This window comes from Coenobita brevimanus, chromosome 98, assembly GCF_032717465.1.
Source record: "Coenobita brevimanus isolate Jiangsu-jjx chromosome 98, ASM3271746v2, whole genome shotgun sequence".
Lineage (NCBI taxonomy): Eukaryota > Metazoa > Arthropoda > Malacostraca > Decapoda > Coenobitidae > Coenobita > Coenobita brevimanus.
In genome coordinates this window covers 35764925-35791479 of record NC_137051.1, presented here as the reverse complement: position 1 = coordinate 35791479, position 26555 = coordinate 35764925, and the positions used below count along the sequence as shown (strand labels likewise).

Genomic DNA, 26555 nt, shown 5'->3' with positions numbered 1-26555 from the left:
TATCTATCTACAGCTACTGCAAATTGACTTAGGACCTCCTCCCACAAGGTATTACAAAACACAGAAATCATAGTATATCACAATGTTTGTTCATGAAATGCCATTCATTAATATGAGATCATGTTTCCCTTGTTTTTCAGGACCAGTTGGATGCATTTTGGCATGGAATCACTTAGATCTCTAAAGTAATCTAAGGACATTTCTTTGCACCAAACATTTGTCAGTTCAGTCTTGAGGTTGTCCAGATTGGGTGTCTTCTTCTCTGCCATGATTTTCTTCATCTTTGACCGGTAGTTTTCTGTCGGATTTAGATCTGGACTGTTGCCACACCAGTCGAGGACCCCAGTCCACTTATCCTGAAGCCATTTTGTCACCTTTCTTGACTTATGACATGAAACTGAATCGTGCATGAGAAAGTTGGATCCATGAGTAGCAAAAAAAGTTTTGACAAATGATCTTTCAGAACTTGAATGTACTGGCCACCATTCATCATCAAGTTCTTATGAAGAAAGTAGAGGCCTCCCCTTCCCATTTCACCTGAGAAACACCCCCATACCATTACTGATTGTGGGTACTTAACAGTCGGCACCATGTAAGCCGGGTCATATCGACTGTGGGAGGCTGGGTGACGAACCTTGGCAGAACGCACCTGGAACACTTGAAATGTGCTTTCATCGGAAAACAACTTTTCTCCACTCATCTGATGTCCAGCGTGCATACTTCTTGGCAAACTGAATGCGAAGCTTCTTCATGCGGTCAGTGAGAAGCGGTTTCTTTGCTGTGGTGCGGTTTGGCAAACCCAGCTCCTTCTGCAAGCGGTGTTGGATAGTTCGAATTGAGACATCTTGTAACAGCTGGGGATGCATTCTCTTCAATTCTGCTGCTGTCAGTCAAGGATTCTTGTTTACTTCCTCCTTCAGAAGCATATCTGTACCTCTGGAAGTCGTCCTCTTCTTTCCACCGCCAAGCATGTGCTCTGGTACAACATCAGGTGGCAGGCTGCGCGCTGCAGCAAGAATCTTCATGATGGTCAACTTTGCGCATCCAGTACATTTACAAATCGTGTTGATAGGGACATTATCTTGCCTCCATGCAATGATACGGACCCTCTCATCCCTTGAGCAGTACTTTCCAGGCATGACAACTCGACTCTTAAGAAAATAACAGGGCAAACAGTAATGCATACGAAAAAAGAGGGAGGTGCAAGCTCGGAACGACGGGAACATATACTCCCAGTCGCGCTTCTGGGCAAGCACTGACGTGCTGAGTGTTTCACCACCTCCCGCCAACACCAGAGGAATTGCCAGGTACTTGTTGCCCCCAAAATTCACATGGTAGAGGTGGAAACACAAAGCAAAGACAGACAACTCTCCCATAGCAATTCTGTGTGTAGGTCCTAAGTCAATTTGCGGTGGGTGTTTCTATAACCAGAAGCCATAATCCCTCAAGGGTGTCCATATGACTTTGAGTTAGTTGTTTTATGGAGAGGGACACTAGCCCTCCGCCAACCCACCTGTTAATAACATTGGGAACACTTATAGGTTGGTTATATGGTTGCCATCCGATGTTATAAATGGTTTCCTGGCTTACAGGAAACTATTAGGCTTGTCACTCGATGTAAAGCCACCTGAAAGGGAAGGAAGAGTAATAAAAAGTGACAGGAAAGATAAGAGAAATAGGAAGAGAGGAGGGCAGACACAGAAAAAGGATGATAAAGGTAAAGGAAGAAGTAGGCAGCGCTACATCAAGTGAGTGGATGATGGCCACCACCACCTACCACCTACCTGCCCATCTTTTATCACACCATTATGACATAAATAGAAGCTGATACAGTAATACCCCGATATACGATATCCCTGGATGTGATACCCTAGCTTAACGATGGGGGTAGAAATACCACCATACCCCACCTAACGATGGCCAAACCCTGGTTTAATGATGGGTTTTGATTTTTCATTAACGATTTTGATGATTTTATAGACTAAAATTGTGTGTTTAGGTTGATTTATAAACTGTTTTAGATGTAGAATGTGTTGTACCCATAGATGGGGTGAACATTGTCATTTTGGGGTACAGTTTACTACGAAGTTTGATTTTTTCCCGACATATTTGACAATTTTCAGATTTAATTTGTGGGTTTTAGTGAGTTATTTACAGATGTTAGGTATAGGTTAGCTTCCTTGATAGCTGTTATGCCATTTAGATTGGCTTTAAACTTGTTTTTGGGCTCATTTAAGTGGGTTTTGGGCTTGGTTTGGGGGGAAACACAAGGCTGGTAAATGCCTCACGTTATTTTACATGTTAAAAGTACCCCAATGTATGGTACCCTGTCTAACGATGGAGTTTTACCTAACTAATTACATTGTTAAACTGAGGTATGCCTGTACAGTGCTTTGTGTGGTGAAACTAGAACTAACAGCTGCCATGTGTCTGTTATTGCTCTCTTCTTTTATCTGCTTCATAAGACACTAGGTATATGAGACCAGTGTGTCCTCCTCCTCCTTACTTTTATTTGCCCCTACCCCCCCCCTCTCTCTCTCTCTCTCTCTCTCTCTCTCACACACACACACACACACACACACACACACACACCGTAGAAAGGAACAGATGTGTGATAGTATTTGGAAACAGGGAAGAGGAAGAAAAGGTTAGGTTCGCAAGACTCGAGAGAGACACGAACATGGTGAGAGGAATATTAGGCAAGATTGACCCCGAAGGAAACAAGTGGGTAAAAGAAATTGAGGAAGTAAGGAGGATAGGGCCTTATAAGAAAGGGGAAACAAGACCAATGAGAGTCAAGTTTACATCAGAAAGTGTAATAAATGAGATACTTAAAGTGACCTGGAAATTAAGCAAAGAGGCGGGGATGGAAAATATTATAATAAGAAAAGATCTGAATGAAGAAGAAAGAGAAGCTTTAAAATCATTAAAGGAAGAAGTAAAGGAAAAAAATGATAAGAGGACAGAGGAAGAACGTAATACTTTTTTTTTGGAGAGTATTGGATATGAAAGTAAGGAAATGGTATTTAAGGAAATAGAAGTGAAGGAAATTAGGGGGGATGGTTGTGAAAGATCAGAAGTTGAGGAAGTGGTACGGACAGAGAGTAGGAGAGAAGAGGGTATTAATAATGTCAAAAATAATTTGAAGGTGATATATACTAATGTTGATGGTTTCATATCGACAAGGATCGAAATTAATGATTTCTTGAGAGAACATGAACCTGATGTCATGTGCTTTGTAGAGACCAAATTAAGAGAAGATATTGATGTTCATTTGGGAGATGGTAAATACAAACTGTGGAGAAAAAGACAGAAAAGAAAAAAAGGGAGGAGGAGTGATGATAGCAGTGAAGAACAACATAAATGTAGATACTGTGGAAATGGGAGAAGGCAGGGCTGAAGTGATATATATGAAATTAGAAACTGGAGAGAATGTTAAGAGAGATATGGCGGTAGTGTATGTTCCCCCAAAGACGAGAGCATGGAAGGATGACGAATACCATGAGATGTTGTCAGATATGGCTAGCTACTTGCAAAAAATAATTGAGAAAAGCAATAATATAATTTTGGTGGGTGACTTTAATTGTAAAGAGGTGAACTGGGAGGAATGGTACTGGGAGGCGGTGAGGATTCTGTGGGGTACTATGTTATTAAATATAATAATGAATAATGTGATGACGCAGTGGGTCAAAGAAGAGACACGGTTTCGAGGTGAGGACACACCAGCAAGGTTAGATTTACTGTTCACCAAAGAACCTGATGTAATAGAATCATTGGAATATCTCTGTCCTTTGGGAAAAAGTGATCACGTGGTCATTGAGTTCCAGATGTTAATAAGAAACGTCGAGCCAAGAGACGAGCTTCATAGACAGGGAAGATACAACTTTGGCAAAGCAAATTTTACAGGATTGAGAAACTTTTTGAAAATGCGGATTGGAGAAAATTCAGAGAAACAAGAGAGATACAGAGGAAGTGGGATATCTTTCTAGACCTCTATAATTTGGGAGTGGAAAAATTTGTACCAAGAGTAAGAGGGAAAGAAAACAGGAAAAGGAGTGGTTTAATAGAAGGTGTATGATAGCCAAAAAAGAGAGAGATAAGGCGTGGAACAATTGGAGAAAGAGAGGTAACGACAGAACAAAGGAAGAATATAAAAGAACAAGAAACGAATACACAAGAATACGTAGGGAAGAAGAAAGGAATTTTGAAAAAGGTATAATTGACAAATGCAAGGATGAACCCAAACTGTTTTATAGATTTGTTAATGGCAAACTGAAACAAAAGGAAGGAATCACCAAGCTGAAAGTAGATGGAGAGGTCTTTAATGATGCGGCAATGCAAGCAGAAATAATGAACAAACGTTTCCAGTCAGTTTTCACTAAAGAAAAGGAGCTTGTGGAAGGGGAGGAAGTGATTAGAAATGTTCCGGTGATGAAAGATATAAAAGTGGAGGTGCAGGAAGTGTATAAATTACTGGAAACTCAAGATGTAAGGGAAAGCCCCAGGACCTGATGGAATTTCTAATTGGGTACTGAAGGAATGCAGAGAACAACTGGCGGATAAAATTCACAGTTTAATTGTATGCTCACTGGAAGAGGGGAAAGTGCCAAAAGAATGGAAGAGGGCAAATGTGGTACCAATTTACAAGGGAGGAAACAGGGAAGAACCCCTGAATTATAGACCAGTGTCTCTAACCAGCATGGTCGCAAAATTGTGTGAGAGAATCCTGAAAGACAGATGGATAAAATATCTGGAAGAGATGAATATTTTGGCTGAATGTCAGTTTGGATTCAGAAGTGGAAGGTCATGTGTTTCAAACTTGTTGAGCTTTTACTCAAGAGCGATTGATGTGGTACAGGAGAGAGATGGTTGGGTGGATTGTGTGTACTTAGACTTAGAGAAGGCCTTTGACAAGGTACCTCATAAAAGACTAATGTGGAAACTAGAATATATAGAAGGACTAAAGGGGAAACTTCTGGAATGGATGAGAGACTTTTTGAGAGACAGACAAATGAGGACAGTAATAAAGGAAAAGATGTCTGGATGGAGGGAAGTAACAAGTGGAGTCCCTCAAGGCTCAGTGTTGGCGCCAGTAATGTTCCTGATTTATGTAAATGATATGGTAGATGGAGTGAACAGTTATGCGAGTCTGTTTGCTGATGATGTAAAGATCTTGAGGAAGATAGAGGTTGAGGAGGATTGTAAAATACTGCAGGAGGATTTGGATAGGATACACAATTGGAGCCGGACGTGGGAAATGAAATTTAATGTAAAGAAATGTAAAATATTGGAAATGGGTAAAAGTACCAGGAGACCATCACTGAATTATTTTTTGGGTAATGAATTAATCACAAAAGGAGAGAAGAGAAAGATTTGGGAGTGCTGGTCCAAGATAGTTTGTCACCAGAAAAGCACATTAACAAGATAGTTGGAGAGACTTATAAGCTCTTGACTAACATAAGAGTAGCATTTCATTATATGGATGAGGAAATGATGAAAAAATTGATAGTGGCCATGATCCGCCCCAGGTTAGAATATGCAGCGGTAGTGTGGTCCCCACACAAAAAGAAAGATATAAACAAGATTGAGAGAATACAAAGAACAGCAACCAAGATGGTCCCCAGTCTGACAGACCTGTCATACAGAGAGAGGCTGGAAAAACTGGATTTGCCTTCGTTAGAGGAAAGGAGAAAGAGGGGAGACATGATTGCGGTGTTCAGGACCATGGTGGGAGTAGATAAAATTGACAAAGAAGATCTGTTTTTATGGGATAAGAGAGCAACAAGAGGACATGGAATGAAATTGAAAAAGTCAAGCTGCTTGAAGGATATCAAGAAATATAGCTTTCCTTACAGAAGTATAGACTTATGGAATAGCCTGGACAAAGAGATCGTCCAGTCTAAAAACATAAACGAGTTTAAAGTTAAATTCGACTTATTGAGAAACAGCGACGGAAACCCACGAGCATAGTACATTCCGTGTATATCACAATTAGGTATATTCTTAAATATTTGGAATGACTTAGACAAAGAGGTGGTGCATGAGAAAAACATTCATGTGTGTAAAGGTAGACTTGATAAATGTGGATATGGAGACAGGACAACACGAGCATTGCTCAATTCCTGTATACTACAAATAGGTAAATACAAATAGGTAAATACACACACACACACACACACACACACACACACACACACACACACGAGATTGACGTGAAGAAACTTGAAGAATCTTAGAAGAATATGAAGTGACTACACAAGGAAATTCTTTAGGCTAAAGTGCAACAGAAACGAGTTAAAAAAAAAAAGGAAGATTTTTTTTTTTTTTAATACAAATTTTTTCTCCAATTTATCATTTATTATACTATTCTTTCTTTGCTTTCTCTTCCTGCACTGCTGCTTTTCTTTCTTCTGTTGTTCTCTTTCTGTGCCTCACTGATTTTTTTTTTTCAATTACAAGGTTTCTTTACTTTTCTTCATTCTCCTAATTTTTAATGAATTCAGAAGCTGTATTGTTTTTTACATTATATTTTACTGTAACCTTCTCTCTTAAGCTCATTTATTCTTTTTTATTATCCATCTTTTGTGTTTTTCATTTCTTCTGATGTTTAATGGGTGACAGAAGTATTTTTTTTTTTTTTTTAATGTATCCATGAACTGTTGTGCTTTTAGGTGGGGGCATTCACCATCCTTTCACTCAGTGTGGTGCTGCTTTGGGTGTCTGCCCTTTCCTCTCTTCCTTCCTTCCTCCTTTTTCTTTCTTTCTTACCTTCATTCTTTCCTCTTCCTTCTGGCTACAGTTGACTTTACACTCTCTCTTCTGTCTTTGTTTCCTTCATTTTTTCCACTTCCTTTTGCTTATGGGTGACTCTGCACTGAGTGACAAGCCAATGGTTTCCAGTATACCAGGAACCATTTACAGTACTATGGTGGGTGGTAACCATAAAACCAAGTTATGGCACCTGGTGGTTTAGTGGGTAATTAACCCCTAAAACGTGAGGCGTCGCGTTTGTGACGCTCGCCAAAAAGGACATAACGGCGGATCGTCGCGTTTGCGATTCGAGTTAATTTTGAATAAACGCGGGCAAGGATGTTCCAGCTGGTATTGTCTATCAGTACCACCACCCTTTAGCTACAATTAGCATACTTTACCTTTGTACTACTGACCTCCGTTGTTGCCAAGTATCGCGTTTTTTCCCCCCTCCCCCCCCCACCACGGCCCAGCCAGCCTGGCTGTGATACATGGCAGTGCTCTGACTGCTCAGAACTGTAAATCTGCGCTCTCCTCTCACAAGCAGTTTATGCTAATAGGAAACGCTTGTTTCCCCAGTTGTCACACTAGCTTTTTTTCGCACGGTTTGCCCCTGTTTAGTGTCAGTTTACCGCAGGCTTTCAAAGTGACATTATGGCGAGTTCTAGCTCCTCCGAGTCAGTGTGAGCGGCCGACAGGAACGAGAATAAAGTGACGGGCGTAAGGCAGAATAAAAAGCGCGCTGCGGTGATCTTTTGGGAAGTAATATGATTGAAAATAATGTAGTATACGTGTTTTTAGCTGTGAAAATGGAAATATTTGTTGAGTGACGGGAAGACCGCCGCCGCGCTGCATGTCGGCCGTACGCTTCGTTGATTTTAGCCTTATTTTCAGTGCTTATTGTACAAATACGGATTCCAAACTACCTGTACGTTATAGTATAAAGTTTACTGTGACAGAATGAGGCTGTGGTAGAGGGGAAACCGGGTTGCTGGAGGTGTGAAAGTGAAGATTTGGTTACCCAACTTTGCAAGTCTCCACAAGTCCTTGGGTAGTCCATGAAGGCTCAACACCTGTCCCTGGAGAAAGCTGAATGTAAGTACTATGTGCCATACCAAGTATAATGTTCTAGGGTTAATCTCTGATTTTTGGCTAATATTTTCCTACCGGTACTCAGACCGCGATCAAACCCCGCCACCCGGGGGGGGGGGTCGGCTGTCCATTGGCCGCGTATTAGGAGTTAATTAAGGCACTCCAATCGGACTGAGCCTGTGTAGGTTTATATCCAAGGGGTGATTGGGGTTTATTGCTCATGTTGTGCCACTTAGGGATGAGTGAGGCTGGTCACTCTAATCTTAAATGTCAAGACCAACTTGCCTAGCCCGGGGCTACTACGCTTCTCAAGGGGCAGCATAGGATTGGGTGGTGGATGGATGGATGGATATACAGTAAAAGCTCGATTAACCGGAATGCATGGGGATTCTTCCATTCCGGATGTGGAATTTTCTGGATAATCGAATGTTACTCTTAGAAATTTTCTGGGAGGTCAAACCAATGAAATAGTATCAAACTTGGGACTTTATGCAAAGCACATTATTCAGTATTAGATACAGTACAGGTACACACACACTCACTAATAATCTGCCCAGGGGTGCCCCCTTCCTACCTCAGAATATCCAGGGAAGAGGGGAGGGGGGGACAAAATGAGCTCTACCCACCACTACCCCAGCTCCTGACCATCCCCCATACCCATACCCAACCCCCCACCCCACCCGTCATTCTTAACTAGCAGTTACGTGTCAAGCTGATTTCATGCTTAATACTCTAGGTCCCACTACTGATACAAACAAAGAACATCAGGATATGTTAAAAGAATATAACTATTAACATGTTGCAGCAAGAAGTTAATGCATTATGACGTTGACAGTAAAACAAAAACGTTAACAACGACCACCTCAGGTCTCCTGTGTTGGGTGCACTGCTTTGCAAACACACACCATGGTGGGAGTAGATAAAATTGACAAAGAAGATCTGTTTGTATGGGATAAGAGAGCAACAAGAGGACATGGAATGAAATTGAAAAAGTCAAGCTGTTTGAAGGATATCAAGAAATATAGCTTTCCTTACAGAAGTATAGACTTATGGAATAGCCTGGACAAAGAGATCGTCCAGTCTAAAAACATAAACGAGTTTAAAGTTAAATTCGACTTATTGAGAAACAGCGACGGAAACCCACGAGCATAGTACATTCCGTGTATATCACAATTAGGTATATTCTTAAATATTTGGAACGACTTAGACAAAGAGGTGGTGCATGAGAAAAACATTCATGTGTGTAAAGGTAGACTTGATAAATGTGGATATGGAGACAGGACAACACGAGCATTGCTCACACACACACACACACACACACACACACACACACACACACACAGACACGGACGCACGCCAGCACCCAACGCATGAGGCCTGGGATGGCCGTTGTTAACGTTTTTGTTTTATTGTCAACTTTATAATGCATCAATTTCTTGCTGCAGCGTGTTCATAGTCATATTATATACATTTTACATATCCTAGTGTTTTATATTTGTGTATTAGTAATGTTACTATGAGTGTAAAGTATGAGGTTAGCTTGAGATGTAACTGCCAGCTAAGAATGACGAGTGGGAGGCTGGGAGGGGTATGGGTATGGGGAAGGATTGGGAGCTGGGGTAGAGACAGGTGGAGCTCATTTTGTCCCCTCCTCCCGTCTTCCCTGGGTATATGGGGGTACAAAAGGGGCACCCCTGAGCGGAAATGAGTGATTTTGAATGTACGCTACAATACACACAAAAAGACCGGTATCCGGAATATTTTTGACCCCATGCCGGATTGAATTTGTGTTCCAGTTATACGGATGTGCCGATGCATCGGATGCCAGTTAATCAAGCTTTTACTGTATCAGGTTTTTAATTATTCCAGTTGGGTGCCCTGTACATTTGTATTATCAGTACCAGTACTAACCCTTACATTAAACTACAGTGCCAAACAAAATTGACATTTTTCAATATTTTTCTCACTCCATACTGTTAAAAATCTCTCCATAGTGTCTTGAATCCTGTATGAATCATGCCTTCCAGTTGTTTCCCTTACAGAATAAAGATATGCAGACTCTGAAATATCCACTTGATAATATGGATTCCTTTCATTTCTTTGGAACTTTTACCAGTAAACATTTTGCTATAATATGGACACTTTTTCCCTTCAATCAGAGTAGTTAATTAGGAGTTTATTGTGTGTATGGAGAAGCACATAAAGAGATTGTGTGCCATGATTTTTAGTCGTTGGAACGTTTCTCTCCCACAGGTATTGTAAGAGCCACTTAGCCTAGTCAGATGAAGTATGTATTTTAGTGTGGATAGATTATTCATGCTGCATGGTTAGAGTGCTTATAGCTATGTATGTGGGTGCTCACACCCCAGTGAGAGTGAATGGAAATTTGAGTGATGTGTTTTACATGAATGTTTGCCTGCATCAGGGATCAGTCTTTAGCCTCTTGTTTATCATGGTGCCTGAAACTCGTGTGTGACTTCAGAAATTGACTCCCATGGGAGATGTTGTATGCTGAGGACTTGGTGTTGATTGCAGAGAATGAAAGGAAGGTGGAGGAAAAATATAGGAATTGGAGAGACAGAATGGAGCACAAGGGTTTGAGAGTAAATGTGGATAAAACAAAAGTGATGATCTCTAGGACTGGTGGCAGGACTGTCAAAGCAGAGGGAGTGTGGCCATATGCAATTTGCCACAAAGGTGTGGGGAGTAATTCCATCTAGTGCAGTATTTGTGATAAGAGGGTGCATGAGAGGTATAATGGTATTAAAAGTAAACTGAGAGATAATGGCAGTTTCATGTGTGCACTGTCAGGAAGAGCATGTTGAGATTGTCAGGCATGAAAGGATTGATCTTACTGGTGAGTCTTTTGAGTGTGTAGAAGAGCTTTGCTACCTGGGAGACTTGTTATGTGCTGGAGGAAGTTCAGGGAGTTGTTGCCTTTCCTGACTTTGAGACAACTCTCCTTCTGTGCTAAAGGATTCTTGTATGCAGCTTGTGTTAGGAGTGCAATGCTGTATTGCAGGAGGACTCGGGCAGTAAAGGAAGAGGATATTTGTTGGTTCAAATGCACAGAAATGACAGTGGTGAGATGGATGTGTAGTGCATCCTTGAATGCAAGACATAGATGGGCCAGGTTTACGATTGAAGAGTTGGGAGGAAGGATGGGATTGGAGTGTATTGGTGTTGTCGTGAGGAGGGGCACACTGAGATGGCATGGGCACGTGGAGGATGACAAGTGGGTGCAACAAATGAGAAGTATGAATGTTGGGGGAAGGGTTGCTAGAGGCAGGCTGATAAAGACCTGGGATGTGGTCATGGATTGTGACCTCATGGGTAAAGGACTGAATAGGGAGGCTGCCAGAGATTGAGCAGCATGGATACCCGCCCTTAAGTGACCAAGGCCGATGCATGCAAGCATGTCGGAGCCTTTATAAATGAAAATGAGAACAAAGGTAAAGTAAGTGCCAGTCTTAAAGTGAATTTGAAGAGAACAGTAGAGTAGGAAAGTAGCAAGAAGATAGATGAACGTGAGTTGTGTGAGAAGTGTAAACTTGTATCAGGAAATATGAATAAACTGCTGTTGCTGTTTGTATGGCCCCAGGCTTATCTGGACATAAACTCGTCAGACTTCAGACAGCTGGCAGCTTCAGCTACATGCTTCCAGAGATCTTTTGTTGTGGTTAAGTTGAAAGATTATCTGTGCTGTGAAAGTGAGTTGCATGAGATCTATCTATCTATCTATTGCCAGACGCCTCAGTCCCGTTTGGGGTGGCCACAAACAAATCGCCTCCAAGTCGCCCTGTCCCCCGCCATTTCACTGCCCTGCTCTCAACTCACACCTCCCTCTCTCATATACCTCTCCACCCCATCCCTCCATCTCATCCTCGGCCTCCCCCTCCCTCTTCCCCCCTCCACCTCACTCACATACACTCTCTTCGTCAGTCTTTCACCCTCCATTCTCTCCACATGGCCAAACCACCTCAGTGTGCTCCTCATAACGCTTCCTATCACATCCACATCCACACCACAACGCTCCTTTATATCCTCATTCGTCAGCCTGTCTCTCCATGTGACTCCACAGGCTCCTCTTAAATAACTCATTTCCACTGCTCTCACTCTTGACTTGTGTCCTTCCAACAACGTCCAAGCTTCACTTCCGTACGTTAGAGTTGGTATCACAATACTGTCATGTAGTAACTTTTTCACTTCCATGCTCACTTCCCTGTTTCTTATCACTGCTTTCAAAGAACCAGCAACCTTTCTTCCCTGCTGTACCCTTTCATGCACTTCACCCTCCAAACCTCCATCTTTACTCATTACACTACCCAAGTACTTAAACGTACTCACATTTTCCAATTCCTCACCATCCAACCTCGCTGTACATTCCCTGACTTCACCTCTCTCAAAGACCGTCACTTTACTCTTCCCTACATTCACCTTTAGATTCCGTTTCCTACACACTCTCCCAAACTCATCCACCAAGCCTTGCAGCTCCCCTTCGTCTTCACGCAGCAACACAGTATCATCTGCAAACAACAGTACAGGGAGTTTCCAAACACTATCCTCTCTCACCAGGGCCACTCCAACATCCACTACCCTACCTTGTACCTCTTTTATTACCCCATCCATGTACAGATTGAACAACCATGGAGATGTGACACATCCCTGTTTCAACCCAACCTTCAAAGAGAAAAATTCACTTAGTTCACCATCCACACGCACTGCAGCCTTCGCGCCAAGTTCACCATCCACACGCACTGCAGCCTTCGCGCCATCGTTCATACTCTTCACAGCATTCAACAACTTCCCATCTACTCCATATATTCTTAATACTTTCCACAATCCTTGTCTATTCACCCTGTCATATGCTTTCTCCAAATCCATGAAAGCTGCATACAACTTCTTTCCCTTCTCTAGAAACTTTTCCACTAAAGATCTAAGAATGAATATTTGATCTACGCAACCTCTTCCCTTCCTGAAGCCTCCCTGTTCTTCTCCAACTAATTTCTCTGTTCTTTCTCTAACTCTGTCAATAAGTATCCTACCATACACTTTTCCTATTATACTAAGAAGACAAATGCCCCTATGATTACCACACACTTCTTTTTCCCCTTTTCCTTTGTACAAAGGAATAATTATACCTGACTTGCGTGAGATGAGTGAGTGTATTACGGTATGGAGAGGTGCATTGCAGTACATGGTTGGAAGGGCAGAGGTCATAAGTAAGGCAAGCTGAAATGAAGCTATTCCTTGGCAAGTCACTTGGAGATATGGGATAATAAAGGAGTGAGTGTTTAGATACTGTGATATGTGGGATTTTAGCAAATAAATATAATACATTGCTTCAGTCATATGTACCACATGGATATGGAAACAGAGCAAGAGATAAACTATGAATGAGATAGAATGACAGTGTTGAGCTGTTGGCAGGAGTAAAACGAAAGATAGAGTGGTATGGATTAAAAGGCTTGCAAAACATGGTGACAGTAAGTTCAGTAATAGTTAAACAGATAGGCATCTCTGATATTCTTTTCACTTTGCCACCAGCTTGTTCAATAACACAAGATGGAAGGTTGTGGGGCATATCAAAGCTGCAGAGGCTTACCAGAGGATCATTGATGCACTGAAGAGTGCAGAGGAGGCTGCAAGAAATGCTTCAGAAGCTGCCAGTAGAGCCTTCGACAAGGTAAGTTGAAGATGGGTCAGTCTTGAATGCTATAAATTAGTAAATACAGTAAGTAGACATGCTGGTAGCTGCTAAATAAAGTAGACAAGTTAGTATGTTTTTTGAGTTTTTAGAGGATTAATCTTTTTCTTTGTATCACTGTATTGTATCTGCTTATCACACAACTCCCTTTCTCCTCAGAATATTCCTCATGAGGCATCATTATCACAGAAGTTTTCAGTGTTCTCAGTCTTAACACATCTGTCTTGCTCCATCAACCTATTTTCATTCCTTGCCATCCCTTTCTGTCTCTTATATACTTGTATTGCTTATTTCAATTCTGTTCTGTAACTTGGGTCTTCTCTTGCTCTGGCACCTGTTACCTCACTCTAAAACTCTCTTTGTCAATCAGTATTTCTGCATTTTTTCCACATGTCCATTTCACATCATGTTCCCCAACATTCACTCCACTACACTTTATTCCATACCTTCTGTTCCTTCCTTCCTACCAAAACCTTCATATTTTTTATCATTGATTTTTCCTTCTTTAGGAACAGGAGAACAAAGTTTACTGTCAGTGTATGGACAGAAAATAATGAGTGGCCAGACCTGACCCAGCCATCATGCTGCTAATAAACTTTTTACCCAATAGAGCAGTGTTTGCATCTCTTAAGTGCTAGGTTGATCATTTCAGTTTTTTATTTTATAATTCTATCAATCCATCTATCTATTGCCAGACGCCTCAATCTCGTTTAGGGTGGCCACAAACAAAACGCCTCCATGTCGTCCTGTCCCCCGCCATTTCACTGCCCTGCTCCCAACTCACACCCCCCTCTCTCATATACCTTTCCACCCCATCCCTCCATCTCATCCCTCCATCTCATCCTTGGCCTCCCCCTCCCTCTTCCCCCCTCCACCTCACTCACATACACTCTCTTCGTCAGTCTTTCACCCTCGATCCTCTCCACATGGCCAAACCACCTCAGTGTGTTCCTCATAACACTTCCTATCACATCCACATCCACACCACAATGCTCCTTTATATCTTCATTCGTCAGCCTCTCACCATGTGACTCCACAAGCTCCTCTTAAATAACTCATTTCCACTGCGCTCACGCTTGACTTGTGTCTTTCCAACAATGTCCATCACTTCCATACGTTAGAGTTGGTATCACAATACTGTCATGTAGTAACTTTTTCACTTCCATGCTTACTTCCCTGTTTCTTATCACTGCTTTCAAAGAACCAGCAACCTTTATTCCCTGCTGTACCCTTTCAAGCACTTCACCTTCCAAACCTCCATCCTTACTCATCACACTACTGAAGTACTTAAACGTACTCACATTTTCCAATTCCTCACCATCCAACCTCGCTGTACATTCACTGCCTTCACCTCTCTCAAAGACCATCACTTTACTCTTCCCTACATTCACCTTTAGATTCCGTTTCTTACACACTCTCCCAAACTCATCCACCAAGCCTTGCAGCTCCCCTTCATCTTCACTCAACAACACAGTATCATCTGCAAACAACAGTACAGGGAGTTTCCAAACACTATCCTCTCTCACCAGGGCCACTCCAACATCCACTACCCTACCTTGTACCTCTTTTATTACCCCATCCATGTACAGATTGAACAACCATGGAGACATGACACATCCCTGTTTCAACCCAACCTTCAAAGAGAAAAATTCACTTAGTTCACCATCCACACGCACTGCAGCCTTAGCACCATCATACATACTCTTCACAGCATTCAACAACTTCCCATCTACTCCATGTATTCTTAATACTTTCCACAATCCTTGTCTATCCACCCTGTCATATGCTTTCTCCAAATCCATGAAAGCCGCATACAACTTCTTTCCCTTCTCTAGAAACTTTTCCACTAAAGATCTAAGAATGAATATCTGATCTACACAACCTCTTCCCTTCCTAAAGCCTCCCTGTTCTTCTCCAACTAATTCCTCTGTTCTTTCTCTAACTCTGTCATAAGTATCCTACCTTACACTTTTCCTGTTATACTAAGAAGACAAATGCCCCTATGATTACCACACACTTCTTTTTCCCCTTTCCCTTTGTACAAGGGAATAATTATACCTGACTTCCAATCCTCCGGGACTCTACCTTCCTCCCAGGCCAATCTACACATCTTCCACATCCATTCTACTGCAATCTCTCCCCTATGCTTCAGCATTTCACCACACATTCCATCAATCCCTGGGGCTTTCCCCAATTTAACTTTCTTCATTGCTTCCACAACTTCTATCCTACTGATTTCTTCCTGTCTTCTCACCTCCCTCCTTCTCCCAGTCATTCCCCAGCCACTTATACTCGCATTACTTCCATCCTGTATGTTCAGCAATTCCTTAAAGTGTTCTCTACATCTGCTCACTTTTTCTCCCTTCTCCACTAGTAATCTACCATTTTTATCTTTCACTTCCCTGCTAACCTCACTTCCACCCTGTCTTACTCTCTTCACCTCTTTCCAGAACATTTTCTTACAGGGCCTCCACTTTACACTCAAATTCCTTCCAAATTCCTCATCCACTCTCTTCTTATTCTCTCTTACTAATCTTTTCACCTCTCTCTTTCTTTCTACATATAACTCTCTCTTCCGCCTCTCAACTTCTTCCATGCCCCTATTTCTCATCCATTCATTGTATGCTTTCTTCTTTTGTGCCACAGCCTGTCTCACCTCTTCAGTCCACCACGCTATTCCTTGCACCCCCGTCCGTCTTCTCCTCCTCCCACACACCACATCACATGCTGCACATATTTCTTCTGTAAATATCCCGCACACACCTTGCACGTCCCCCATCTGCTCCAATTCATATTTGCCCAATCGTTCCTCCACTTCTCTCTTATACTCTGCCTTTTTCTCATCCTCTTGTAACCTTTCCACACTCCTTGCAACTACTCCTTCCTCTCGCCTTTCCCTTCTTCCATTTCTCCATCTTACTTGGATCCTAATTCTGGCCACCACCAAGTAGTGGTCAGAAAGTCCACTCCCCCAACCTCTATAAGCTCTTGCATCCATTACACATCTTTGCATCCTTTCATCCACACACACATAATCAATCATTGCCTTCTTTTCATTCAGTTCACCACCCACCCTTCTCATCACTCGCCATGTATACCTGTGGATCATTTTATGCCTGAAGAGGGTATTGGCTATCACCAACCCCCTCCCAGCACAAATGTCCACTAATGCACTGCCATTCTCATCTATCTCAGCAGGCACACCCCACTCACCAACTATTCCATCCACCTTCACATTCCCTACTTTACCATTCATATCACCGATCAAAAACACTCTCTCATTCCTTCCAAACTTTTCCATGCACACTTCCACATTTGTCCAGAACTCTTCTCTCACTCTGGTAGCACGATCTTGCGTTGGCACATACACACACACAGTCGCCCACATTTGTATTCCAACTTTCAACCTTACCCACATAATTCTTGACCCAAGTGATCCATACTGTCTTATGCTCTTCTTCCATATTTTACTCATAACTATACATACTCCTTCCTTTGCCCTCTCATTCTCACCTTCTCCTGCACATATACCCCATCCATACTCCCATTCTCTCACACTTTCTCCTCTCCATTTTGTTTCAGTTATTCCACATACATCCACTTTCGCACCCTCAAGCACCTGGACAATCTCTCTCTCTTTCACCAAATCATTATTGCACCATAACACTGTGCAGTCTGCAATAATAAAAAGTGTTTTTCAAAGATTCTGTGTTTCAGCTGTGTTTAACAGTGTACAGGTATTTAGGTGCTTGCACATGCCTGCACTGGCCCAGAAAGTTTCAGAACTTTCATTGCCAAGCATTTTTTGGCATGGACAGTAAATGTAGTCTTACCATTATGAAACCTGTCATGAGACATTGCGATGGCCGAATTTTCACATGGATGCTTCAGAAGCTCAAAAGGATAATAAAAACATTGCAACAAGAAGTCAAAACCGTGAAGTAGCACTAACTTCCCATTCCTCTTGTATTGCCAGTGATTGATGTATATGCATAATTCTTGTGTGGGTAGGAAGAAAAATTGCTTTGGTACATGATGCAACAAACAGAAATTGAATAAACTTAACAGTTTTGGAGCTATAAGAAAAAGAGAGAAGTTGCATGCAAAATGTTTATACACACTGTACTCAACTGGTTTTCACCTGCTGAGATTTTCTTTTTTTTCCATTTCCTTTCTTTTCCTTTCTTTTATTTTTTAAACAGAATCATAAAGTACAACTCTCTACAAAGAGTATAAAGTAAGCTGGAGGTTTCTATTATACAGTAAATAGAACTGGAGAAACTGAATTTTGAAAATGTCACTGAGAACCACTTCTGCTTACTCATTTAAGCACATTTTCATGGTTCTTACTGGTTATATCTAACGGGAATTGCTGCTGTTTAGGAAATTACCTCAGCCGCAAAATATTTTTGGACTTGTGACTAATTCTTCAGAGATCTCACCTGTATACTTTCGAACTGCATGATAAGATGAGGACCACATGTATTAGTTTTCATCGTATTAGTCTCTCTTTCCTCAATCACTTTTCTTCCCTGCAGTGTTTTATTTCACCATTCGTACTTCCATGCTGTCCCATTACAGTCACTCAGTGGCATCACTACGGGGGGGGCTAGGGGGGGCTTAGCTCCCCCAAATCAAGGACTCAGCCCCCCCAAAATTGCAGCCCCCCAAAATAATAATAATAAAAAATCACCAGCTTACATAGTATGCTTGCAGCTCGGCATTGACCCACCTAGCTTTCCCCCAACCCCCTACCGCCAATCCACTTTTATTCGTGCATCCATATTAGTTTAATACAATATTATTTATAGCTATATAATGTGATTAGTTATTCACAATTTACGTAAACCTATGACTCAAATCATAATAGTTATACTATATTAGTTTCCCATATACTTTTTCCAAGCTTGGTTTTCTTTGAAATATATTTATTGCGCAAAGAATGCAAGATTGTATTACATTTATGGGAGGATATCAGTTTTTATACTAAGTTTTTTTTTGTAATTTTGTTTTATCAAAATGGTTTTATAATGTAATTTCTCTATGAATTGGAGTTACTTGGTTTAGAATAATATTTTTTAATTTTTGCTTTTTTGTGAATGGCTTTGTTTTCCTATCACAGTACTGGTAATGGAAGATAAATCTTGGCAATTATATCTATATACATTGAATAAAGAGCTTCTTTGAATTATCAAATTTAATATGGTAAGACTAAGAAACCGTTATGATACTGCATAATACTAGCAATTGAAGAAAAACTGTTATCTGCAAAAAAGCTTTATACAATTACCTTGTACACATTATATCATAAGGCTTACTGATACCTGGTATTAGGCCCATCAGTATTCATGTGTCCTGTAAGTTTCTTATTAATAGCCTGTGAGACCTTATTTTACTTCTTCTTCATCTATACAGTAGGCCTCAAAAATGCCCCTAAAACTGCTCAATTTCCAAAAAAATTTCCAGGGGGGGGGGCTTATAGCCCCCCCCATACCCCCCAGCTGCATAGGCTCGCTTCGCTTGCCCCCCCCCTTCTACCTACACCAGGGCTACAGCCCCCCCAAAATCTGACCCCTGGTGACACCAGTGCAGTCACTGTGTATTTAACCCGTGGATTGTGTGCTTACTGATGTTTGAGCATTCCCCAGTGAAGAAAAACAAAAAGTGCTTCAATCAAGATTTTAAATCAAAGTTTCTGTCTTACATACCTTAGTGGTAGGTAGTGGTGACCGCTGTCTACTCAGTTGAAGTAGTGCCGCCTACTTCTTCGCCTTCATCATTCTTTTTCTGTGTCTGCCCTCTTTCCTTCCCATTTCTTCCATCTTTCCCGTCACATTGTTACTTATCTTTCCAATATAGGTGGCTCTGCATTGAGTGACAATGCAGGTAGTTACCTGTAAGCCAGGAAGCCAATTACAGTGCTGGGTAGTAACCATATAACCAAGCCCATACATGTTCCCTACGTGTCAACAAGTAGGTTGGTGGAGGGTTAGCACCCCTCCCCGTAAAGCAACTAACTCAAAGTCAAACAACCACCCTTTGCAGGATTATGGAATCTGGCTATAGATAGATAGATAGTAGTTTGTCTTCTGAGGTCCATGAGTGGATATAATCTTATACTGTATATGTACAGCTTTCTTATGTTCATTATTGCAAATATTAATGAGTGTGTCTATTTTTCTTAACCAAGAGTAAACGTCACCAACTTCCTGTTAAAAAAATGGAGGAGGTCATAGTGTCTGCGTGCACATAGAAAACTAATACTGTGATAAAGAACTATGCTTGAAATTTTTATATTTTCTTGAAAGAACCTGTTAATATCAGATGAATTGACAGACTTTAATCACAGTGATAGAAGCTGTTACTACCTTATGAAACTTTCCTTAGGCATACCCAGGTGACCCTGAGGATTCATTGGTTCGGCGTGCATTGTCATCCAAGCGCAAGTCGGAGGAGCTACACTCAAAGGGGGAGGGACTAAAGGATAATGTGAGAGAGCAGTTTGCAGAGCTGGATAAACAACAGAGGGATCTTGCAAGGACCAGAAGTATAATAGATCTAACTAACAGCAACCTGGATGATATCAATAGAATATTGGACACACAGCTTAACACTGGTCAGTATTTTGTTAAATTGTTTTCGTTCTTTCAGCTTCTAAGGTTACTTATTGTAACATTTAGGAAATATAACTTCCACCTGCTCATTTAACAGCTGCTAAACTTATTAGGGCATTGGGAGCCATCTCAGTAGTCTCATAATGTATAAGCTGAGAGAGGTGACCATATTCCTTTTTTTTTTTTTTTTTTTTTTTTTTTTTATACAGAAGAACAGAGGAAGGAAAAACAGATTTAATAAAAAAATCAATACACCAGGTTGCAGGTGTCCCCCATTCATAAAAAATCTGTAACAGTTAGACTTGAACTGCTGTAGGCTGAAGTTTGGGGGGAAACTATTCTGAGGAAGTGAGTTCCAAAGAGATGCAGTTCAGGGAATAAAAGAATTTTGCTAGAACTTCTGCAATACTGCAGTGTGACAGAGCAGTCATGAGTGCTACCAGATGCCATGTAGCACGGGGAGACTTGAAGAGGTTGCACAATGGATGCAACTTCATCTGAGTGTTTGCCATAAAAGTTTCTGTAAAATATTGCAAGGGAGGCAACATTTCTTCATGCTTGTAACTGAGGTAGTTCATATGTAACTGCAGGGTTATTAATATTTTTTACACCTTTGTTCTGAATTTTGTCCAGTTGTTTTAGTGCAGCCTCTCCACATTCACTCCTCAAGGGTAAGCAGTATTCCAACTGAAAGTGCACATGACTCGTAAATTATAGCCAACAGCTCGTCAGTGAAGTAGTTGCGGATTCAATATAGTAGTCCAGGTTTCTTTGAAATAGTTTTGGCAAATGACCTAACATGAGAGATCCAGCTGAGGGTATTATTCAGTGAAACACTGAGAATTTCAATACTTTTAGAGATAGGAAGATTAGTAGCATCGAAAGTACAGTAATATAGGAATCAAGCAATATCTGTCTGTTAGTAAATTGTATATATTTGGTTTTCCTAGCATTAAATGAGACAATGTTAGTTTGTCTCCATTCAGTGATTCTAGATAAGTCTTGGTTTATGGTGATTGATGTACCGAGTTGTGAGTTAGAGATATTAAACTTTGTGAATGGATGTTTAAGAGTGAAGGAACTGTGAAGTGTTGAGTCATCTGCTTATGGATGAATGGGATTATGGGTTATAGATCAGAAATCATTAATATGAATTAGGAATAGGAAAGGTTGCACGAGGATGGAAAAAAGGCAGAGTATAAGAGAGAAGTGGAGGAGCCATTGGGTAAATATGATCTGAAGCAGATAGGGGAGGTGGAAGGTGTGTGCAAGATATTCACAGAAAAAATCTGTGCAGCATGTGAGTTGGGGTGTGGGGTGAAGAGAAGACAAAAGGGGTTGCAAGGAACAGCATGGTGGAATGAAGAGGTGAAACATGCTGCGGCGCAAAAGAAAAAAGCATGTACCGGTATTGAGTGGATGGGAAGCAGAGGCATGGAGGAAGTTGAGAGATGGAAGAGAGAGTTATACAGTATGTAGAGAGGAAGAGAGAGATGAAATGATTAGCAAGAGAGAGAGTAAGAAGAGAGTGGATGAGTAATTTGGAAGGAATTAGAGTGTAAAGTGGAAGGAATGTAAGAAAATGTTCTGGAAAGAGGTAAAGAGAGTTAGACAGGGTGAAAAGGAAGTTAGCTGGGGAGAGAAAGATAAAAATGGTAGATTGATAGTGGAGGGGAGAAAAAATGAGCAGATGTAGAGAAGGCTTTAAGGAATTGTTAAACATAGAGAATTAAAGTAATGCAAGTAAAAGTGACTAGGGAATGGCTGTGAGAAGGAGGGAGGTGAAAAGGAAGGAAGAGATCAGTAGGATGGAAGTAGTGGAAGCAATGAAGAAATCAAAATGGGGAAAGACCTAGGAATTGATGGGGTGTGTGGTGAAATGCTGAAGCAGTGGATATGGAAGATGTGCATATTGGTCTGGGAGGAAGGGAGAGTTCTGGAGGGCTGGAAGTCAGGTACAATTATTCCCCTGTATAAAGGAAAAAGAGAAAAAGCAGTGTGTGATAATCATGGGGGCATTTGTCTTCTTAGTGTAATAGGAAAAGTATATGGTAGGATACTTAATGACAAAGTTAGGGAGATAACAGAGGAATTAGTTGGAGAAGAACAAGGAGGTTTTAGGAAGGGAAGAGGTTGTGTAGATCAGATATTCATCCATAGATCTTTAGTGGAAAAGTTTCAAGAGAAGGGAAAGAAGTTGTATGTGGCCTTCATGGATTTCAAGAAAGCATATGACAAAGTGGATAGACAAAGAATGTGGAAAATAATAAGAATGTATGGAATAAATGGGAAGCTGTAGCATGCCGTGAAGAGTATGTATGAGGGTGCTAAGGCTGTAGTGCATGTGGATGGTGAACTGAGTGAATTTTTCCATATCAGTGTTGGATTGAGACAGGGATGTGTCATGTCTCCATGGTTGTTCAGTCTGTATATGGATGGGGTTAGACACAAGGTAGGGCAGTGAATGTTGGAACAGCCCTAGTGGGAGAGGGGAGCTTTTGGAAACTTCCTGTTCTGTTGTTTGCGGATGATACTGTACTGCTAAGTGAAGACGAAGGGTAACTGCAAGACTTGGTGATTGAGTTTGATAGAGCATGTAAGAAATGGAATATACAGGTGAATGTAGGGAAGAGTAAAGTTATGGTGTTCGAGAGTAATGAAGTCACTGAATGCACAATAAGGTTAGATGATAAGGGTGTGGAAAATGTGAGTGCAATTAAGTACTTGGGTAGTGCGATGAGTAAGGATGAAAGTTTGGAGGATGAAGTGCTTGAAAGGGTACAACAGGGAAGAAAGGTTGCTGGGTCTTTGAATGCAGTGATGAGGAATAGAGAAGTGAACATAGAAGTAAAGAAGTTGCCGCATGATAGTATTGTGATACCAGCGCTAAAGTATGGAAGTGAAGCTTGGACCTTGTTGGAAGGACACAAGTCTGGAGTGAGAGCATTGGAAATGAGTTATTTGAGAGGAACATGTGGAATTGCATGGAGAGACAAACTGACAATTGAGGAAGTGAAGGAGCATTGTGGTGTGGATGTGGATGTGATAGAAGGCTTTAGAAGAAATATACTGAGGTGGTTTTACCATGTGGAGAGGATGGAAAGAGAGAGACCAATGAGGAGAGTGTATGTGAGTGAGGTGAAAGGGGGGAGAGGGAGGGGGAGGCTGAGGATGAGATGGAGGGATGGAGTGGAGAGATATATGAGAGAGGGGGGGTGTGAGCCAGGGGGAGGGCAGCAAAATGTTCAGTTGCCTTCTTGGTGTTTGTTAAATCTGGTATCCACGATTCTGGGGATTGACATAACGAGGGTTTATTATACTTTCAGTTCCATCCATGCACATACCAGAGGCATACTTGAACTTGTTGCATTTGAATATCTTATGCAGTAGGTGATCCGTGCTGGAGGTTTATATTTGCTCTCAATTAATAGGTATTTTGTGCATGAACTTTCTGCTTATGGTATCATATGCAGAGAATACATAAATGGTGTAAGTACTGTATGCTCGAACTTGGCACACTTAACAGGGGCCCACTGGTAGGCAAGAACACCAGCCCACCTTGCATTTGCCCAAATGCTCATATTGCCAGTTTGCTGCAGCCTTTCTCTCCTAAATGACCTTTGTGCTACTGTGACATAAAGGTTATTTTTTTTCTGCCTTATCACTGCTACCCTCCCTTCTCTCCCTCACTCCTTTCTTTCATTCCATTTATTCATTACACCATTCCTTCTCCTTTAACTCTTCTTTCCTTCTCCTCGCCTCCCAATTTAGGTAGGTTAGGGCAGTCCAAGGATGGTCATTAAGGGTAACAATGGAAGATATTGGGACAAAAAAATATTACCACAAAAGCTCCATTGTTGTTTAATGCAAAAATTCCGTAAGTGTTGTGGGATTGGAACCAAAATGTTGCATTAAAGGCAAATAGATTGTATCACCAGTACTGTATGAAGCGAGTTTTCACACATAATGAGTGACCAACCATTTGTAAATGTTTTCATTTTCTAAAATGTGTTGCAGTAATGGTTGTGTGAATTATAAAATACAAAATTAAATTGATCGACCTAGCATGTAGAGAAAAAATCTCTGCTATAGTTTCATTTGGTAAAATGTTATTCACCTCTGACAAGCATGATGGTTGGGCCGGGCCACGTATCGTAATTTTTCGTCCATACGTGAAGCTTTGCATGCACGTAATAGTTAGTTATCTAGATGTGCATCCATATCACATACTGGTATATAATAGAATGTCTGAATGTTATTGTGCTATTGTGTTTGATTTTTTTTTTTTTCCAGGTATATCTTTGGAAATTCAGGAAGCAATAGCAAGAACAAATGATACTTACAATAATGTGGAACGGACACTTGACCACATCATGTCAATCCAGACCAACCTCACACTCATCAAAGAGGAGGCACTTGAGCTCAGTCGCCTTGACACTTCACTCCTCAACCAGATCAGAGACAACAGTAAGTTATAAGACCATTGTAATACAGTACAGTAAGCCCTTGATGTAATGAACTTATTGGGAGATTTTGATGCTGTATTTTGTTATTAGTTAAAACTGATGGTAGAGGGAGCTATTTGATTCTCATCATTCTGTGGCTGCTTTATGTGTTTATTCAGTGTACTGTAGTACACTGTGTCAGTTTTTTTTTATTAGGGTGGATCATGTCCATGTTACTCTTCATTTCACCTTTTGATCCTTTCCAAGACCACTTCCTATGTTGTTTCCTTTGGAACTGCGCCTTTCTATAACTTTCTCGAACATTTTACTTCAGGCATTCCATTTACCCATTCAGAAGTAACTGACTGCCATTTTTGCCTTAAAGTCACCCATCACAAACATCATCAGTTTTGAGCATTTTTTATTCTTTCATGTGCAGATTCATGAAATTTTTTACTTTCTTCATAGGTTGATGTTGAAGTATATACATGGATATGTTGAACGTGTTTCTTTTGTTCAGTTTAAGGATTTGTCCAGCTGCTTATTGATGTATATTTTAAACATTCTTCATTACTACCACCAAAGTATTTCTTTATCAGGATTAATAGACCATGTTCCCTCTTTTCTTGTTTACCTCAGCAGCATAGACTATGACCAAGAGACAGTGCTATGAAAGCCTCACTTGTCTCCTAACCTTAGTAGACTCACAATATCCCAGTTCACACCCCTCAATTCTTCAAGAAGAATAAGCAAGATTGCGTCACTAGCCAGAGTCAAGATTTTATACATTCCATGGTTCAGTTTATAAAGAGAGCCAGAGTATACCTAGAAATTCTTAGTATCCCTTGTTATGGAGCAGGTTCATTTGTTCCATCACTGCTGGTAACTAGGGGCAGTAGGGTTGAGCTGATACCTCTCAGCCACTAACTACGAGGGAAACTCTTATACATACATTGCATACATACGTACATACATACATACTGTACATACATCTAATCCTGTGTTGTCCCATGAGGAGCATAGAAGCCCAGGGCTGGGCAAGTCGATCCTGTCATTTAAGATGAGTGAGACCAGCCTCACTAATCACTGAGTGGCATTACATGAGCAGTAAACCTCAGTCACCCCTTGAATATAAACCTACACAGGCTCAGTCCAACTGGAGCACCCTAATTACCCACTAAACCACCAGGCACCATAAGTTGGTTAAATGGTTACCACCCAGATTAGTAAATAGTTCCCTGGTGTATGGGAAACCATTTGGCTCGTCACTTAGTGTAAAGTCGCCCATAGACAAAAGGAAATGGAAAGAATAAAGGAAATAAAGAAGTGTCAAGTGGGGTTGGTGGAGGATTAGTGCCCCTCCCTGTAAAACAATTAACTCTAAGCCCTTGGTCACCCCGTTGGGATACATGGCGTCTGGCAATGAATGAATGAATGAAGAAGAGGAAGGAAGGAAAGAAGGAGTGAAAAGAGGAAACTCCAATCTGCTATTTAACATTGAATCTGCCTGTTGTAGTTGTCATTGTCTTGTACTTTGTATTGTCATTCCACCGATCACTGGGATACATTTTCATGATGGCAAGGCATTGCTCTTTCAAAGAAGACTCTTCATCAAGGGTTATGTGAATAAAGTCAAAACCAGTCATTTGAGTGTGGAAGCATTCATTTTGCTGTGCTGCATGTCAGAAGTTCTGGGATAATGGAAAACTTATGGTTTTGGAATATTTGTAATGCTTCTCGAATTAAATGTAGAAAATGGCAAATTACAGTGAGATAAAATCAGTCATTGATAACAAGGGTATTTCATGGTAGGCATGTTTGATATATCAACATTGATTAAAACATATTTTGTGAAAATAGAGGAGGCAGCAGACTATTGTAACTGTCAGATGATTCATCAGTATATGTAGCACTGAGTACATCAATACACCAGACCTTGATAATAAT

At 41.0% G+C, this 26555-nt stretch overlaps 1 protein-coding gene across 1 annotated transcript in view; it reads left to right on the top strand.

Moving 5' to 3' along the window:
- The window catches only part of LOC145414031 (uncharacterized), a 182201-nt gene that overhangs the window by 100473 nt on the left and 55173 nt on the right, over window positions 1–26555 (top strand). Inside the window, exons 24-26 of the mRNA XM_080283597.1 lie at window positions 13390–13528; window positions 19937–20165; window positions 24457–24630. Coding sequence (XP_080139723.1) covers window positions 13390–13528; window positions 19937–20165; window positions 24457–24630 — 542 coding nt within the window. The remainder of the gene's footprint in view (window positions 1–13389; window positions 13529–19936; window positions 20166–24456; window positions 24631–26555) is intronic.